At 50.8% G+C, this 17,524-nt stretch overlaps 2 protein-coding genes across 2 annotated transcripts; both read left to right on the top strand.

The window, feature by feature from the left end:
- Positions 1–4,570: 4,570 nt before the first annotated feature.
- Positions 4,571–6,306, top strand: LOC107522903 (basic proline-rich protein-like). The gene is made up of 4 exons (XM_016191371.2): positions 4,571–4,714; positions 4,971–5,072; positions 5,233–5,609; positions 6,018–6,306. The coding sequence occupies exons 1-4, from the start codon at positions 4,571–4,573 to the stop codon at positions 6,304–6,306; spliced, it is 912 nt and encodes a 303-aa protein (XP_016046857.2).
- On the top strand, positions 5,458–10,228 carry MYC (MYC proto-oncogene, bHLH transcription factor). Its single transcript, XM_007530299.3, has 3 exons — positions 5,458–5,609; positions 6,990–7,749; positions 9,111–10,228. The coding sequence occupies exons 2-3, from the start codon at positions 6,999–7,001 to the stop codon at positions 9,665–9,667; spliced, it is 1,308 nt and encodes a 435-aa protein (XP_007530361.1). The 5' UTR covers positions 5,458–5,609; positions 6,990–6,998; the 3' UTR covers positions 9,668–10,228.
- The last annotated feature ends 7,296 nt before the right edge of the window (positions 10,229–17,524 follow it).

Here is a 17,524-nt window from a genome sequence, read left to right as displayed (position 1 = left end):
CACAAAACACCTCTGCGGTTATTATTTAAAAGGAACAGCCCAGGTGATGTAACCAGCCCGTTGGGATGGTGAGCCTGAGTCCTGAGCCAGACACCATCCATTAGTCGAGGTGCAGAGAGCTGGCGTTTAGTATCAGGCCCTAGGGCAGCACACTTCTACAAGTTCCAGGAAACTGCTTTTTTTTTTTTTATCATGGATTATTTTTTATTTTTTTTAATTTATTTTAAAAAAGGAAACATTAACAAAACCATAGGATAGGAGGGGTACAACTCCACACAATTCCCACCACCAGCTCTCCATATCCCATCTCCTCCCCTGATAGCTTTCCCATTCTCTATCCCTCTGAGAGTATGGACCCAGGGTCATTGTAGGATGCAGAAGGTGGAAGGTCTGGCTTCTGTAATTGCTTCCCCGCTGAACATGGGTGTTGGCAGGTGGATCCATACTCCCAGCCTGTGTCTCTCTTTCCCTAGTAGGGCAGAGCTCTAGGGAAGTGGAGCTCCAGGACACATTGGTGGGGTCATCAGTTGAGGGAAGTCTGGTTGGCATCATTCTGGCATCTGGAACCTGGTTAATACATAAAGCCAAACAAATTGTTGAACAATCATGGACCTAAAGGCTGGAACAGTGCAGATGAAGTGTTGGGGGTTACTCACTGCAGACTCTTGTGTACTTTTGCCTTCAGGAATATATTTTGCCCTAGTTTTTTTTTTTTTTTTTTTTTTTTTTTATTAACAAAACCATAGGGTAGGAGGGGTACAACTCCACACAATTCCCACCGCCCAATCTCCATATCCCACCCCCTCCCCAGTAGCTTTCCCATTCTCTGTCCCTCTGGGAGCGTGGACCCAGGGTCATTGAGGGTTGCAGAAGGTAGAAGGTCTGGCTTCTGTAATTGCTTCCCCGCTGAACATGGGCGTTGACTGGTCGGTCCATACTCCCAGTCTGCCTCTCTCTTTCCCTAGTAGGGTGGGGCTCTGGGGAAGCTGAGCTCCAGGACACATTGGTGGGGTCTTCAGTCCAGGGAAGCCTGGCTAGCATCCTGATGTATTTTGCCCTAGTTTATGGATACATGTGAACATATGCTCTATCTCAGGGAACCTGGTCTATATCTAGGTTTTGGAAGTGAACCACCTGGAATGGAATTAGAGAATACTGTGAAAGGAAAGGTAATGAGGCTGAAGGGTTGTCATTCCACACCTGAAGTCTCTGGACACAGTCTGAAGTGAAGCATGCTGAGGTGGCACTCGTTGCATTGATTAGATTGGGATCGAAGGATGTAATATTATTTGGTATGAATTGAGAGAAGCATGCAGGAAAGTGGGCCCCACCCTAAGGAAGAACCTGCTTTCTTAGGTCAGACTAGACCCTCTTTGGCTGCTGGTCTCTGCGTGCTTAGCCAGATGGTTAGCACTCTTGTCCTTTCTGTTTCATTTTACCCCTGTGAAGAACAGTCATTTGGCTCGAGCTGAATAAGGTAAACATGCCAGACTCCTGAGCATCACTGCCTCCCCTGCCCAATCGCTTCACAGGAGGCAGAGACGCGGGAGAGACCAGAGCACCACTCAGACAGGCGTGGTGCTGGGAATCGAACTAGGAACCCCAGGTATGAAGTCCAGTGCTCTGCCCAATGGGCTATTTCCCCATCACTCAAGAAAGTTTTTACGACAAGGATATGTGACACTGATCACTTGGATATACTCAAGAAATCTGGCCTCAAGGGACCCTTTGCAGATACAGATATAATATATATATATATATATAGAGAGAGAGAGAGAGAGAGAGACGGAGGGAGAGAGAGAGAGCAGAGAGAGCGGTGCCAGGTGGTGGCATACCTGGTTGAGTACGCGTTACAGTGCACAAGGACTGTGTTCGAGCCCCCAGTCTCCACCTGCAGGGAACAGCTTCACAAGAGGCGAAGCAGGGCTGTAGGTGTCTCTCTGTCTCTCTCCCTTTCCATATTTCCCCTTCCTTCTCAATTTCTGGCTGTCTCTGTCAAATAAATAATGATAATAAAACATTTAAAAAGAGAGATAGAAACATATAAATATATAGATATATTTAAAATAAATTTCAAAAATATGAAAGAAGGGAGTCAAGCGGTAGCAAAGCAGGTTAAGTGCAGGTGGTGCAAAGCACAAGGACCTGCTTGAGGATCCCGGTTCGAGCCCCCGGCTCCCCACCTGCAGGGGAGTCACTTCACAGGCGGTGAAGCAGGTCTGCAGGTGTCTGTCTTTCTCTCCCCCTCTCTGTCTTCCCCTCCTCTCTCCATTTCTTTGTCCTATCCAACAATGACAATAATAACTACAACAATAAAACAACAAGGGCAACAAAAGGGAATAAATAAATAAAATAAATATTTTTTAAAAAGAAAAATATGTAAAAAGAGGAAGGAGGGAAGAAGGAGGGAGGGAGGAAGAGAAGGAGGAAGGAGGGAGGAGAGAGAGAAGGAGGGAGGGAGGGAAGGAAGGAGGGAAGGAGGAAGGAAGGAAGCAGGGAGGGAAGGAAGGAAGGAGAAAGGGAAGGGGGGAGGAAGGAAGGAAGGAAGGAAGGAAGGAAGGGAGGGAAGAAGGAAGGAAGGAAGGAAGGAAGGAAGGAAGGAAGGAAGGAAGGAAGGAAGGGAGGGAAGAAGGAAGGAAGGAAGGAAGGAAGGGAGGGAGGGAGGGAGGAGAGAGAGGGAGGGAGGGAAGGAAGGAGGAAGGAGGGAGGAGAGAGAGGGAGGGAGGGAGGGAAGGAAGGAGGAAGGAGGGAGGAGAGAGAGGGAGGGAGGGAAGGAAGGAGGGAAGGAGGAAGGAAGGAAGCAGGGAGGGAAGGAAGGAAGGAGAAAGGGAAGGGGGGAGGAAGGAAGGAAGGAAAGAAGGAAGGAAGGAAGGAAGGAAGGAAGGAAGGAAGGAAGGGAGGGAGGGAAGAAGGAAGGAAGGAAGGAAGGAAGGGAGGGAAGAAGGAAGGAAGGGATGGAGGGATGGAGGGAGGGAGGGAGGGAGGGAGGGAGGGAGGGAGGAAGGGAGGGAGGGAGGGAGGGAAGGAGGGAGGGACACACCCTGGGCTGGGGTGGGAACAGCCCCCTCTGCACGCCCTGCCCCCACCCGGCTCCTGAGCTGCAGTGGCGCCCGCGGCCGGTAGAGGGCACGCGCACTTCACTTTCGCGAGCTCGGAGGCAGCGGGGCGGGGCGGGGCGGGGCGGGGCGGGGGCCGGGCTGCAGGGCCCGGGCTGGGGATTGGAGGCTCCCGGGCTGCAGGCTGGATCATTCGCAATCCTTAAAGCTGAATCGTGCTTGGCGCCTGATGGGGAGGAAGTTACTACTCCAGCCTTGGACGCTGAGCGAACTCCATGCTCCACGGGCAGTCATTGATCTGACTCCCGGCGCCCCTACCCTCACCCCTTCCAGAATTTTCTCTTTTTTTTTTTTCTTTTTATCTTTTTTGAAATGAGAAGAGAGTGGGAAAGTTTACTTTATACACGCCTTTGGGTGAGGAGCGAGAGATAGGAAAATGGCCTTTGTGTTTTTAATACCCTAGTAGAATATAAATTAGCTGGTCTCCAGGGTATACGCATTCTGTACTGAATATAGATTCATTCAGGAAGCGAATAAAACCGAGCAACATTCTGGGCCAACGCTTCCAAAAATATGTCTCCAGTCCACAGATGCTATGTAAGGTTCTCTCACTGTTCTTCAGAATCAAAGAGAGGTCGCGTGAACTAGAAAAGTCAAGCTGGAAATTCCTCCAGTTTTTACTTGGCTCAGGACATCATCACCACTACCACCGACCGACCGACCGACCGACACACCAAAAAAGGACACGGAAATGGGACCCGGCTGCTTCCCTTTGATCAGAATCGATCCGTTGCTTTGTACTGGATCCTGATTCTACATAATGAAAGGAAGCAGACGCCTGTCCTGTCCGAGGAGGACAGAGTTAACGGTTCTCCTCTCCAGAGTCTGCTAACTCCCGGGTGCAGACCCCCCCCCCCATCCGCCTTTCTGGGGAGCTCGCTCCCCCGGGTCGCCCCCACCCCCACCTCGCAAATTTTCCTGTCTAGCGCCTCTGATTTCTCCCCAACCTGGGAGTTCCAGACTGGTGCTAATCGGCGCCACCAGGGCGCAAAAAGGGTTGGTCTCTCCTTTCCGCAAACGGGCTTTGGAGCTGGGTGCTCCGGGAAGGTGGGGGGGGGGGGGGCACGAGAGTCCCATGGGGGTGCAGCTGGGCCCAGAGAGGGCTGGGAGGGTCCCCAACGGCGCTGTGCGCGTCTCCAGCTCGGGAGCGCGCAAAAAATAATAATAAATAAAAAATTCGGGAGGTGCGCGCCCTAGGGAGACAGCAGTGGGGTCCCGTGCAAGTCTGTGCGGAGGGCGGGAGGTGGAGCAGTCGCCGTGGCAGCGAGCTGGGGGGCTCGGGAGGTGCCCAGTCAGACAGCTGCGCCTGTATGTAGGGTCCATCTCCCTCTTTCCCCGCAGCCAGCAAAGGCAGCGCGCTGGGTGTTTCTTCACAACGCGCTCTCCAAGTAGACGTGGCACAAGTTCCTGAGTTCTTTTCCTAATTCCAGAATCCTCTTTCTCTCCATGCCGCCATGACTGATCCCCAGGTCCACGGACCCCCACCCTCCGCACACTCAGCTGGCGCACTAAGTACCCCCCTCCCTTTGCGGCCTCTGTTCCCGCAGCCTCGGGGAGGCGCCCGCCCGCCTGGGACCTGGGATTTGAGTGCTGGCGGGGTACCGGGCGTCCACCCTGGGGGGGCTGGGGGGCTCGGCCTGAGGCATCCCGGCTCGGGTGCGAGCATTCGGGGCAAGAGTGGCAGCGCCGCGCCTGGGGAGGGGGGGTCGCGAACGGGGGAGGGGGGCGCGCAGCAGATTCGGCTGCCCTTGGGCTCAGTGCGCGCAGCTCCGGGGGCGCAGAGACGCCGCCCCCCTCCCCGGGGCTCCTCCCTGGACCCCCCTCCCCCAACCCCTCCCTGGACCCCTCCTGCAGCCCTCTGCCAGACCCCCTCCCCGGGCCCCGGGCGAAGGGCGGGAGGGGAAGATCGGGATCGGCGCCCGGCAGTACCCGCCCACCGGCCTTTCTCTGCCGAGGGTCTGCGCCCCTGCGGCCGCGGCAGCCGCCTGGCTCCCCTCCAGCCCCCCGGGAGGGCAGGGCTCCGCCGCATGGCGGGAAAGCGGCGAGGGGAGGGGACTGCGAGCCGGTATAAAAAGGCTGCTGGCAGCTGCCTCTCGGACTCGCTGAGTCGTTCCAGCGGGAGGCGGAGGGAGGAGCGGGCGCCCCGGGGCTGAAGCCGAGCGCAGAGCCGAGTGAGTCGCGCTCCCGGCGGCCGGAGAAGGGAGAGCCAGGGCGCGGAGGCTGCAGCCCGACGGTCAGCCCGGCCACCCCGCCGCCCGCAAACTTGGCCCAGCAGCGGCCGGGCGCTCTTCCACTGGGACTTACAAAATCCGAGAGGCAAGCCGTCTGGAGAGGACAGTCCCGGGGCGCGCACGGGCTGCCCGCCGCCGGCCCGCAGAGGCTAGCCGCTGACCACTGGGAGAGGCGGCCCCGCTGCCGCCCACGGCCCGCGCCTCCCGCAGGCGCCCCTCCGCCCTTTGGACGGTGGACTGCCTTCGGAACGTGGAAAACCCAGTAAGTAGCCGGACCTCTTAGTCCTTTTCTTGGTTTTTAATTGACCCTACCGCTTTAATTCTGCAATGAGTCCAATGCCTTATTCAGCATGTCTTTTTTTTTTTTTTTTTGGCTTCTCCCTTTCCTACGCTACTGTCACTTTTCTCGGTACTTGGAGAGGTCAGGCTGGCTGGCTAGTGGGGACAGAACAGACTTGGACCAGAATAAAGCGACTTAAAATGGGATGGGGTGATAGCATATATATATATATATATATATATATATATATATATATATATATATATATATATATTTTTTTTTTAAGCTCCGAGAGATTCGTCTTCCTTCTTTCTGGCTGCGGGTAGTGACTGAGTCCGGCTGTGTCAGCCGTTCCTCCCTGATGGAGAAAAGCGCTCTCTCCCCTTGGAGGCGAATCGCGGAGAGCGAGCCCCAGCGGGGAGAAGGACGTGGGGACCCGGCTTCCCGCACTGACAGCCCGGCCCAACCCCGCCGCGGCTCCAGTCCGGCCCCCGCCCGGCTCGGCCGGAGCAAGTTCACGTTTCGGGCTTGCTGGCAGGACCTTCAAATCCAGGACCTGGGTCCGCCGGCGGTGCTGGGGCTTGAGACTGTGTCTGATTCTCCCCGGATCGTGGGGCGGATTTCGGCTCCCCTGAGGTGCCCTGGCGGGGGACCCCGGGTTTTGGGGAACAGCTGTTAGCCTCGGAGGGGGGTACCCAGCTCGGGGCGCGGACCCACTTTGGGGGCTCTGGCAAAGTCTCGACGCCTTATTTTATTTTATTTATTTTATTTTATTGCTTGTTGAAAGGAAAGGTCCTTTCGGGGCATTATTAAATTTTTTTTTCCAACACCCCTCCTTTATTCATGGGCGAATGTTAAGCCTTGAGATTAAGCTCGCCACACCAGCAGGCGAGGGTGGGGAGAAGCCGGTGGAGGGAGGAAGGAAAAAGGAAGGAAGGAAGGAAGGAAGGAAGGGAGGAAGGACAGACAAGGGGAACCCGTTGGGGGGGGCGGCGCCTCCCGCCTTCTCCCCTTTTTTGGGGGGGGGCGCGGAACTTAGCACTGCGGGGAGGGGGGGCTTGGCTGACTGTTTTCCCCCTGCCTCTGAAGGAAGCCAAAGCCGATCTCCGCTTTGGAGCCGGGCTAGCGACCCCGGTTTTATTTCGGGGGGCATTTCGGGGGGGCATTGAGAAGGGCGCTGCGCCAACTGACCACCAGGTGCGCCAGCGGCGGAGACGAGGCGCAGCTTCCAGGGGCGAGGAAGGAAGGGGCGCCCTGCCTCGGGGGCGGGGGGCGCAGCAGCGGGCTCCGCCGTCTGCGGGGAGGGGTCTGCGCGCACCCAGCGGTGGTCACTCAGCCCCCGCCCTCTGTGCGCGCCCGCAGGCAGCAGCGATGCCCTTGAACCTCAGCTTCACGAGCAGGAACTATGACCTGGACTACGACTCAGTGCAGCCCTACTTCCTGTGCGACGAGGAGGAGAACTTCTACCAGCAGCAGCAGCACAGCGAGCTGCAGCCGCCCGCGCCCAGCGAGGACATCTGGAAGAAATTCGAGCTGCTGCCCACCCCGCCTCTATCCCCCAGCCGCCGCTCGGGGCTGTCCTCGCCCCCCTACATCCACATCACCCTGGGGGCCGAAGGGGGCGCCGGCAGCCCCAACTTCTCCACCGCCGACCAGCTGGAGATGGTGACCGAGCTGCTGGGCGGGGATATGGTGAACCAGAGCTTCATCTGCGACCCGGACGACGAGACCTTCATCAAGAACATCATCATCCAGGACTGCATGTGGAGCGGCTTCTCGGCGGCCGCCAAGCTGGTGTCGGAGAAGCTGGCCTCGTACCAGGCTGCGCGCAGGGACGGCGGCCAGCCGGGGCCTCCCCGCGCGCAGGGCCCGGGCGCCTGCTCCACCTCCAGCCTCTACCTGCAGGACCTGAACTCCGCCGCCTCCGAGTGCATCGACCCGTCGGTGGTCTTCCCCTACCCGCTGCACGACGCCAGCTCGCCCAAGCCCTGCCCCTCGCCCGACTCCGGCGCCTTCTCCTCCTGCTCTGACTCTCTGCTGTCGGCCGAGTCCTCCCCGCAGGCCAGCCCGCAGCCCCTGGCGCTCCACGAGGACACCCCGCCCACCACCAGCAGCGACTCAGGTAGGCCTCCCCCCTCTGCCCAGCGCAGGTTTTATTTTAATGCAAGAGGCCACAACGCGGCTCGGTCTCGCTTATGGGGGCTTGAACTGGGACCTCAGCCTGGGGCTTGAAGGGTGTTTGCAGAACCATTATGCTGTCTTTACTATCTTTCGATTTATTGGATGGAGACGGTCAGGGAAGGGGAGGTAGAGAGAGAGAGATAGAGACACCTGCAGCCCTGCTTCACCACTTGCAAAGCTTTCCCCCCGGCAGCTGGAGACCCAGCACACCTGCGTCAGTGTGCGCTGTAATACCTGAGTACCTGTGCTCAGCTGGCCCCTCTCCCCCATTTTTGTAAAAAAAAAAAAAAAAAAAAAAAAAACAAGAGGGGTGACTTTTGGTTAGTTTGGTCTCCCAGTGGTAAATTCAGGGAAGCCCGGAAGGCAGGAGAAGCTGAGCTGTCTCTCACCCCTAACCCCCAGACCTCACTACTAGCCATCCCCATCCCCCCACCCCCTGCCTTCTACCCCTTAGGAATTCCATTTGTTTTTTTTTTTCCTCCTTTTTTTAATCTTCTGGCTGATCTTGCAATCAATCCAGTCCACTCCCTCTTCCCTTTCGTAAGCATTGTCATTGCCCTGGGGGGAAGGGGGACAATGGAGGCTGGTAGACTCTGAAGGGCTGATCTCTCCAGGAGAGGATGGGTCATCTCCCCCTTGGCTTTAACTTCTGAAAAGTTGTTGGGGTGTAATGGCCTGCAGACAGAAGTGAGAAAAGCAGTGGACAGAGGTAGCACAGCTCCCCACAGCCCCTGGGTGCTGTAAGTTGGTGAACTTGCCCTAAGAGTAGATGGGTTTTTGCAAACCCAAATGAACATTCCAAAAGCACATCTTATCCAAAAACAATAATATATAACTGCCCACCTGCCACCTAGAACTTTTTGGCAACCCCAGTAAAATAGAGACTTGTCTAGTTAGACCAAGAAATTTGCAAAAGCTAGCACTCCCCATACCTGAAGGTTCTCGGTAAAGTCCCTGAAGAAATAGGAGGTGCTTGGGAACGAGCTTTGTTTCGGGTGTGTCTAAAGACTCATTATGTCTTAGGTAAGATTTGGCATCAATGTGGTAGGCTGGCAAATTGTAATTTTCTCTTCTGTGCCATAAATCCAGCTGCCATTGCCCTCTTCTAAGACAGAAGGAGGTGGGGGCAGGAGATGGAGCAGGGTGATTGACAAGTTGGTTTGCTTTGGGGATAACTTGGTGCCTGTGCCAGGATCCTTGCTCTCACTTACTAGTGACTCAGATTTGCATAGCCTTGACTTGATCAGGTCTGGTTTTTAAGGAAGCAGTGCTAACTGGAGATTTCTATTTCCTTTCTTAAAGAGGAAGAACAAGAGGAGGAGGAAGAAATCGATGTTGTTTCTGTGGAGAAAAGACAAGCCCCTGTCAAAAGGTCAGAATCGGGGTCACCTGCTGCTGGCGGCCACAGCAAACCTCCTCACAGCCCTCTGGTCCTTAAGAGATGCCACGTGTCCACCCATCAGCACAATTACGCAGCCCCGCCCTCCACCAGGAAGGACTATCCTACAGCCAAGAGGGCTAGATTGGACAGTGGCCGGGTCCTGAAACAGATCAGCAACAACCGGAAATGTGCCAGCCCCAGGTCTTCAGACACCGAGGAGAATGACAAGAGGAGGACACACAACGTCTTGGAACGCCAGAGGAGAAATGAGCTGAAGCGAAGCTTTTTTGCCCTGCGGGACCAGATCCCCGAGCTGGAGAACAATGAGAAAGCCCCCAAGGTGGTGATCCTGAAAAAAGCCACCTCCTACATCCAGGCCGTGCAGACAGAGGAGCAGAAGCTCCTATCAGAGAAGGACTTGTTGCGAAAGCGGCGGGAACACTTGAAACACAGACTGGAACAGCTGCGGAACTGCTGAGCCTATGGGAGGGAGGAACTGGAGGTGCTCCTGGTTCTCACTTGTTACTAAGGGAGAGCTGGGGAAAGGGCTCCCGGACAGAGCTGCAGCGATGCATCCTGTGTGGACTTGTGCATGACAGTCAAGTGCAACCTCACAACCGTGGCTGGGTCTTGGGACTGAAAGGTTTAGCCATAATGTTAACTGCCTCAACTGGGACTTTGGGCATAAAAGGTTTAGTTTCCTGGGTTTTTTTGTTTTGTTTTGTTTTGTTTGTTTGTCTGTTTTTTTTATGCTTGCCTTTTTTTTTTTTCCTCTAACAGATTTGTATTTAAGAATTGTTTTTAAAAAAAAAATCCTACAAGTTTACCCAATTTACCTCTGTAAATATGGCCATTAAATGTACATAACTTTAATAAAACGTTTATAGCAATTATACAAGATTTCAAAACCCTGTATTATATAGACCGTAATTTTTTTTATTTAAGTACATTTTCCTTTTTAAAAGTTGATTTTTTTTTCTATTGTTTTTAGAAAAAATAAAATAACTGGCAAATAAATAATTGAGCCGAAACCTTTCAAGCCGTGTGTCTTCTGATTCTCTATCAACTGAAGTAGAACCTGACCCTTGGGGATGGAGTTCTGGGTGGGGAGGGGCGAGGGATGCGCTGGAGAAAGAAGAAGCACATACTTCACATGTTTGGGTCCCTGGACCATAGAAATCTAGGTAGGAAGAGGATCAAGGGCTTTTCTCTGTTAGAATGGATTTAGTGTCTTGAAGTCCTTAAGTTCTCTGAGTTAGGAGATGCTCCCTGGAGATCTGTGATAAGGGCAGAAGGCCTCTGAGAAGGTTAGAGGAAGAGAAAGGGAGATGCCAGAGGGTAAAGATAACACTGTATACAAAGGGAGAGAGAGAGGGGCTGGGAATGAGGAAGAAAGCCTTCCAGTTTAGTTTTAACCCATGCTGATCCCGCTTTACTCAAACTCAACCACGTGGAGTATAGAAACTCACTTCTGCAGCCTTCCCAAGCCCTTCACATAGTTAACCTCCTATGTCCCAATGGAGCTCTGCAGTTTGAGAATCATGGAATAAAGAAACAAACTGGGGGGAGGGGGGTAGCATTTCTGGTGAAAAACAGCACCTGGCCCGCTAGCCTGCCATAGACCCGTGCCCAGGTGTCCATAGAATTGAGACCAGGAAGAGGGTTAGGGCCTTGACAAACTGACAGCCTTAGTAAAGTTACAGGACAGACATTATCCTAAGCACTTTGTCTTTAGAGTACTTGGGAGAGGAAGTCCAGGCTTCCATGGGCCTCACAGGTGAGTTGGGCTCTTCTCAGGCAGTCCATACTTCTCAGGCAGGCTAGCTGGACTAGACTGGAGGTTCATGAGAACAGGAGTCGACGGAAAGTGAGCTGTGAACCTTCAGTTTCAAATTTTAGGGTAGCAACAGTTCCTCTCAAATTTTTTCTTTTTAATGTTTATTCTCTTTTGTTGCCCTTGTTGTTTTATTGTTGCAGTTATTGTCATTGTTGGATAGGATGGAGAGAGGAGAGGAAGACAGGGGAGAGAAAGATAGACACCTGCAGATACGCTTCACCACTTGTGAAGCGACGGCAGGTGGGGAGTCGGGGGCGCGAACCAGGATCCTTAAGCTGGGTCCTTGCGCTTTGCATCACGTGTGCTTAATCCGTTGCGCCAATGCCCAACTTCCCCTCTCATATTTTTTCTATGACTTTTCCCCTTGTTTAATTCTCTCATGAGAAGCCCCCAGTTCATTCATACCTCCACTCCTGACTTAGGAAGTGAGATCCATTGGTTTCTGCTGGAAGACAGCCAGTTGGAAATGTTGCTGTTTAGATCATAAAATAAAACAATGTCTTCTGTCCCATGGGTCATTCTAGAAACTACAGAGTCACCTTCCTTCCAATCTCTGCACACAAGAACACTAATGACACATGCTCATCATTGGAACACGAAAAGGTATTTTTTAATGTAGATATTATTAATTATAAGCCTTTGAATACCCACAGCCCGAAAGAAACTAGAACGCACACTACACAGGTAAGTTCAGGTTGCCCGCCCCTGTTCTAATTATTAGCCCATTGTGTGGGCCTCAGACCAGATCTTGAGATCACTGTCCTCTCTGGGACTTAATCCCACCCCCCCACCCACAAATCAATGAAGAATGGCTCTTTGGTTTTAACCCCCAAAGCAGAGTGCCCCAACCCTTCAGGTCTACTTCTGCATTCTTTCTTTTGGATCTTCAGTCCCACCCCAATGGCTTCAAGCTGCCATACCTTAGGTTCTAAATTCAAAGGGAGGTGGAATCCACAGGAGTTCAAAGTGAGGGGGTGGTGGGGATCTGAAGTGCTCTCTCTGCTGCTCTGTGGCCAGAGTGTAACCCTGGAATGACTCACTTGGGAAACTGGAAGATGCTAGTTTGAATCACTAAGCCTAGACAAGTCCATGGAAGAAGAGTGAGGTTCACCTGGTTAAGGGCACACACTACAGTGCACAAAGTCCCGGGTTCAAGCCCCTGGTCCCCACCTGCAGGATGGGAAGCAGGGCTACAGATCTTTCTGTTCTCTCTCTCTCTCTCTCTCCCTCCCTCCATCCCTCCCTCACTCCCCTCTCAATTTTTCTGTCTAAATAAAATGAATATTTTAAATTGAAAAATATAAATTAAAAAAAATAATAATAAAAAAAAGAAACAACAAAAAAAATGAAAAAAAAGAAGAAAAAAAAAAGAAGGAAAAAATAATAATAATAAAGGCATATTGCACCAAAGTAAAAGACTCTGGGGTGTGTGGGTGGGCAGGGAGAGTACAGGTGACAGAGGACCTAGTGTGGGTTGTACCATTATATGGAAAACTGGGAAATGTTATGCATGTGTAAAGTATTGTATTTACTGTCGAATGTAAGACATTAATTCCCTAATAAATAATTTTTTTTTTAAAAAAAGAAAGAACTAATCAAAAGTTTGTGTCATGGTGTGATCTGTTCTGTAGAAAAGAACTGAAGAATGTTTGCAGTCTGGTACAGGAAGGGCTGAGTTCTTCCTGCTATGCCTTTTGCCCAGAGCACTGTCCAGGAATCAGTGACTGCTGCCCAGGGGAATGCCTGGACCAGGTTAGTTCAGGGCTGGGAAGTAGAAAGAGAAGGAAATTCTTGCTTTGTACCCCCTTTGGAAGCAGCAATAGGGAGTCACATAAAAACAAACAAACAAACAAGCAAACAAAACTTGAAGTGAACGGACATTTCACAATCCAAGTCTAATACTTAAACGGTCCACAGTGTGGATTTGTGAGTGGAGTCCTACACTGGTCTATAAAGCAAACACCGGCACTAAGCATGGATGAGAAGAAAAAAACAGTCATACTGGGGCAAAAGCGCTCCCTTAGAGAGATCACTGCTTCTCCCTGTGTGCAGTCCAGATCTGCGCTGAGGAAACCTTGGTGCTGGGGGTCTTTTTCTGTTTCTCATCCTTCTCAGTCTCAATCTAAAAAATAATAATACAATAGGGGGTAGAGCAGTAGTGCAGCGGGTTAAGCACAGGTGGCACGAAGCCCAAGAACCGGCATGAGAATCTCGGTTCGAGCCCCCGGCTCCCCACCTACAGAGGGGTCGCTTCACAGGTGGTGAAGCAGGTCTGCAGGTGTCTGTCTTGATCTCTCCCCCTCTTGTCTTCCCCTCCTCTCTCGATTTCTCCCTGTCCTATCCAACAACGACAACGACAGCAATAACAACAACAAAAATAATAAACAACAAGAGCAACAAAGGGGGGGGATGGCCTCCAGGAGCAGTGGATTTGTAGTGCAGGCACTGAGCCCAGCAATAACCCTGGAGGTAAAAATAATAATAAATAAATAACTATACATACACACACACACACACAGTTGTACTGGAGTTAGGAGTTCTGACTCAACCAATAGTGATTTTTTAACTTTTTTTTTTAATCTGAGCTCTACTCAGCTCTGGCTCATGGTGGTACTGGGGGTTAGACCTGGGAGCTCAGAGCCTCAGGCATGAAAGTTGTTTGCAGAACCACTATGTTGTCTCCCCAGCCCTGATTTTTTAATTTATAAACTAAGAGTCCCGGGTGGGGTAGATAGCAAAATGATTACGCAATGAGACTCTCATGCCTGAGGCTCCAAAGTCCTAGGTTCAATTCCCCCGTACCTCCACCAGCCAGAGCTGAGCAGTGCTCTGGTAAAAATAATAAACTACCTAACTAAAGGTCCTTTCTTCCCAACAATAAAAAACTCACAGCTAGAAAATACTGAAGGGTATATCTCCCAATGCATTGGGCAGCTCTGAAAAAGGTTCCGCCAATGAGCTCAGCGTCACTACAAGCCAGTATCAGTGGAGAAAGGGCTGGAAAGGAAGCTAATGGAATGAGAACCGGGACAGTTTTTCACATGACTCTGCTACCCACCACCAGGCCAGAGCAATAATCTCTCTCTGTCCCAGCTCCTGTAGAGAGGAATTTGAACTAATTCCAAATTTAGAAGAACACCCCCTTCCCCTACCCCCAATGTTTGTTTTGCCAAACTGGCTCAAGGCGACCACACTGAATGGCTCTAAGTTGAGTTCACATTTTGCTTCCCATTCTCTTTCTTGCTTTGCACAGAAGTCTATACTAAGCTCTTTAGGAAGACACTGTTGACGGCTGCAAGTGCTAATGGAATGTAGATCTTCCAAGGCTAAAAGGAATGTTCTTTGTGTTTAAACAAAGCCAGAGAGCTCAGCCCCATACTTCCTTCCCATTGTCCCTCTGTCAGCCCATCAGGGGATAAAGAGCTCAAGTGGAGTGTGAGGTCCCTAGAGGTGGGGAATAGGAGTGTTTGGGGAGAAAGAACTGACCTTTGCTACTCACCTGCTCTCTGCAAGACCCTCTACAGCTCAGGTCTCTCACAAAAGCCCAGCTGGAGAGAGTTAAAGTGACAATACTCAAGTTAAGACAAGTTCAATACCTCTCCTAAAGCCAAGCAACAATGACGGTTATTAATGTTTACTGCATTCTACACACTTCCTGTGTACGATTTCATCCCAAAAGCAATTCTCAGAGCATACATTCTGTTTCTAGTTCCCTTTGTAGAGATTGGGGAAGAGAGAGAGTGGGGGGGGGTCAGGAGAGAGGGGAGGAGCTGATTGCATTCTCAGAAGCATCAGAAAGGTGAAAGCAGGAATTTTCCATTTGTTCAGTTACTTGTTTTCTTTTTGGAATAAGAGAGAGACCAGGGCACCGAAGTTTCATTCAATACAGTCGGGGCTGGGCTCGAACTTTGGTCCCATGATACCCAGGTGAGTTATTTTGTCAGTCTTCACAAGTATTTATTAACAGAGCAACTACTCTGTGCCCAGACTGAGGATGGGAAGAGGTATTAAAGGAGTTGGGTAAGGTGAACTCCTAGAAAACATAAAGGTTCTGCAAAAAAGACTCTCATGCCTGAGGCTCCAGAGTCCGGGGTTCAATCACCAGCACCACCTTAAGCCAGAGCTGAGCAGTGTTCTGGTGAAACAGACAGACAGAAGGCAATGAACATATGCCATTAAACACTGAGCAAGCTCACAAAGTCTTGAGAGAGTTTACTATGTATCCGGAGGGACAGTGTTGGAACTCTGGGGGCTGGTGAAGCTTTCTCTGTCTCCAGCAAAAATGCAGTCAAGGATGGTTGCTCAGAAATGCTGAAAGAAGACAGGAGAGATGTGGAAGGGAGCTGAGAGAAACTGTGGTAAATGAAGGAGAGAGAAACCCCTCCTTTTTTTTGTTTTGTTTTTGTTTCTTTATTGGGGGGATTCATGGTTTAGAATCCACAGTAAGACACAGTCACACAGTCGTTGGTCCATGTGCAACATCTCTCAGTTTTCCACATAACACTTTAACCCCCACCTAGGTCTTCCTCTGCCATCATGCTCCAAGACCTGAACACTACTCCCCCCACCCCACACCCACCCTAGAGTTCTTGACTCTGGTGCCGTCCACCAGAGAAGCCCCTTCCTGCAGACTCAGCAGAGTGAGCAGTCTTCTTCTTCTTCTAGCGTTTGCCCTTCTTCCTTAGCCAGTCAGCAGCGTCAGAGTGAACAGTAAGAAGCACAGAAGAGACCAGCTGGCTAGCCCACCTAGTAGCTCACGTGGCTGGTCTTGCTCACAGGTAGACTAGACACTAGTGTTTCTCCCTCTCTCTGCCCCCAGCCTCCACCCCACCCCCCAATCCTCCAGTAAAAAAGATATAGACAGCATAATGGTTATGCAAAGAGACTCTCATGCCTGAGGCAGCAAAGTCCTAGGTTCAATCCCCCTCACCATCATAAGCCAGAGCTGAGCAGTGTTCTGGTAAAAAAAAAAAAAAAGACTGGATCTATGAATCCTGCACAAAGGTCTCTACTCTGCAAAATACATAAATAAATAAAATAAAAATAAAAATAAAACCTTCCTTAATGGGCCACCAGTGCCTCTCAAGCACTCAGGATGTTCCATTTCATCGTTCTATATGTGTTGATTGAATGGCAAATGAATGCAGACATGCTTAAAGATTTTTTAATTTTTTTTTAAATTTATTTCTTTATTGGGTAATTAACGTTTTACATTCAACAGTAAATACAATAGTTTGTATATGCATAACATTCCCCATTTTTTAAATTTTTTATCTTTATTTATTTATTTATTTTCCCTTTTTGTTGCCCTTGTTTTTTATTGTTGTTGTAGTTATTGTTGTTGTTATTGATGCCATCCTTGTTAGGACAGAGAGAAATGGAAAGAGGAAGGGAAGACAGAGAGGGGGAGAGAAAGACAGACACTTGCAGACCTGCTTCACCACCTGTGAAGCGACTCCCCTGAAGGTGGGGAGCCGGGGGCTCGAACCTGGATCCTTAAGCCGGTCCTTGTGCTTTGCGCCACCTGCGCTTAACCCGCTGCGCTACCACCCAAATCACATACTATTGTTAGGTTCACAGCTCTAAGGGGGGAAATGACCTTTAGAGATTGAGGGAGAGGGAAGGGGTAAATGGCATAATGGGGATGCAGAGAGACTCTCTTGCCCGAGGCTCCAAAGTCCCAGGTTCAATCCCCCTCATCACCATGAATCAGAGTTGAGCAGTGCTCTGGCTTAACAAAGAGACAGAGAGAGATTGAGATTGGTAGACCCAAAGAGGGCAGTGAGTGAATTTTCAGCACTCCATAGCTAGTAGGTGGTAGCCCTTACCAATAAACTCAATTTGGCCTCACCCTAAACAAAACTGCCTGAAAATGACTCTCCCATACAAGTGGTTCATGGTCCTGGCAGCAAGTAGAATGTCAGAATGTCCAGGTGGGAAACTGTTGCTTGACAAGCATGTTTGGGGGCCAGGTGTTGGCACACCTGGTTGAGCACATATGTTACAATGTGCAAGGATCGGGGATCGAGCCCCTGGCCCACACTTGCAGGCGGAAGGCGAAGCAGGGCTGCAAGTGTCTCTCTGTCTCTCTCCCTATCTTCCCCTCCTCATTGACTTCTCTGTCTCAAATAAATAAAAATGAAAGAAAGAAAAGTGGAGCCAGGTGATAGTTTACCTGGTTGTGTGCACACATTATAGTGCACAAGGACCCCGGTTCAAGCCTCCTGGACCCCACCTGTAGGGCAGAAGCTTCATGAATGGTCAAGCAAGGCTATGGGGTTTCTCTCTATCTTCATCTCTTTCAATTTCTCTACATCTTTATCCAAAATAAATAAATAATAATAAAGAAATACATGACATTTAATACCTTCATATTAAAAAAAAAAAAAGACTATAAAACTGGCCACAAAGGTTAGATTAGGTTTTCCTTTACATAAACTAGTAGTCCTTTGAGAATGAAAAGACTGGCTGAGAAGTCTTAGGTGTGGATGTGCCCAG

The sequence above is a fragment of the Erinaceus europaeus genome, chromosome 1, assembly GCF_950295315.1.
Source record: "Erinaceus europaeus chromosome 1, mEriEur2.1, whole genome shotgun sequence".
Taxonomy (NCBI): Eukaryota; Metazoa; Chordata; class Mammalia; order Eulipotyphla; family Erinaceidae; genus Erinaceus; species Erinaceus europaeus.
This window is presented reverse-complemented; position numbering and strand designations above follow the sequence as displayed.

Bases quoted from the DNA above. Each gene is read 5' to 3' on its own strand.
- LOC107522903 (XM_016191371.2), top strand. From the start codon at position 4,571: ATGACTGATCCCCAGGTCCACGGACCCCCACCCTCCGCACACTCAGCT. The intron at 4,715-4,970 runs GTACCGGGCGTC...CCCCTCCTGCAG, and splicing joins GGGATTTGAGTGCTGGCGGG to CCCTCTGCCAGACCCCCTCC. The intron at 5,610-6,017 runs GTAAGTAGCCGG...CTCCCCTTGGAG, and splicing joins TTCGGAACGTGGAAAACCCA to GCGAATCGCGGAGAGCGAGC.
- MYC (XM_007530299.3), top strand. From the start codon at position 6,999: ATGCCCTTGAACCTCAGCTTCACGAGCAGGAACTATGACCTGGACTAC. The intron at 7,750-9,110 runs GTAGGCCTCCCC...CCTTTCTTAAAG, and splicing joins CACCACCAGCAGCGACTCAG to AGGAAGAACAAGAGGAGGAG.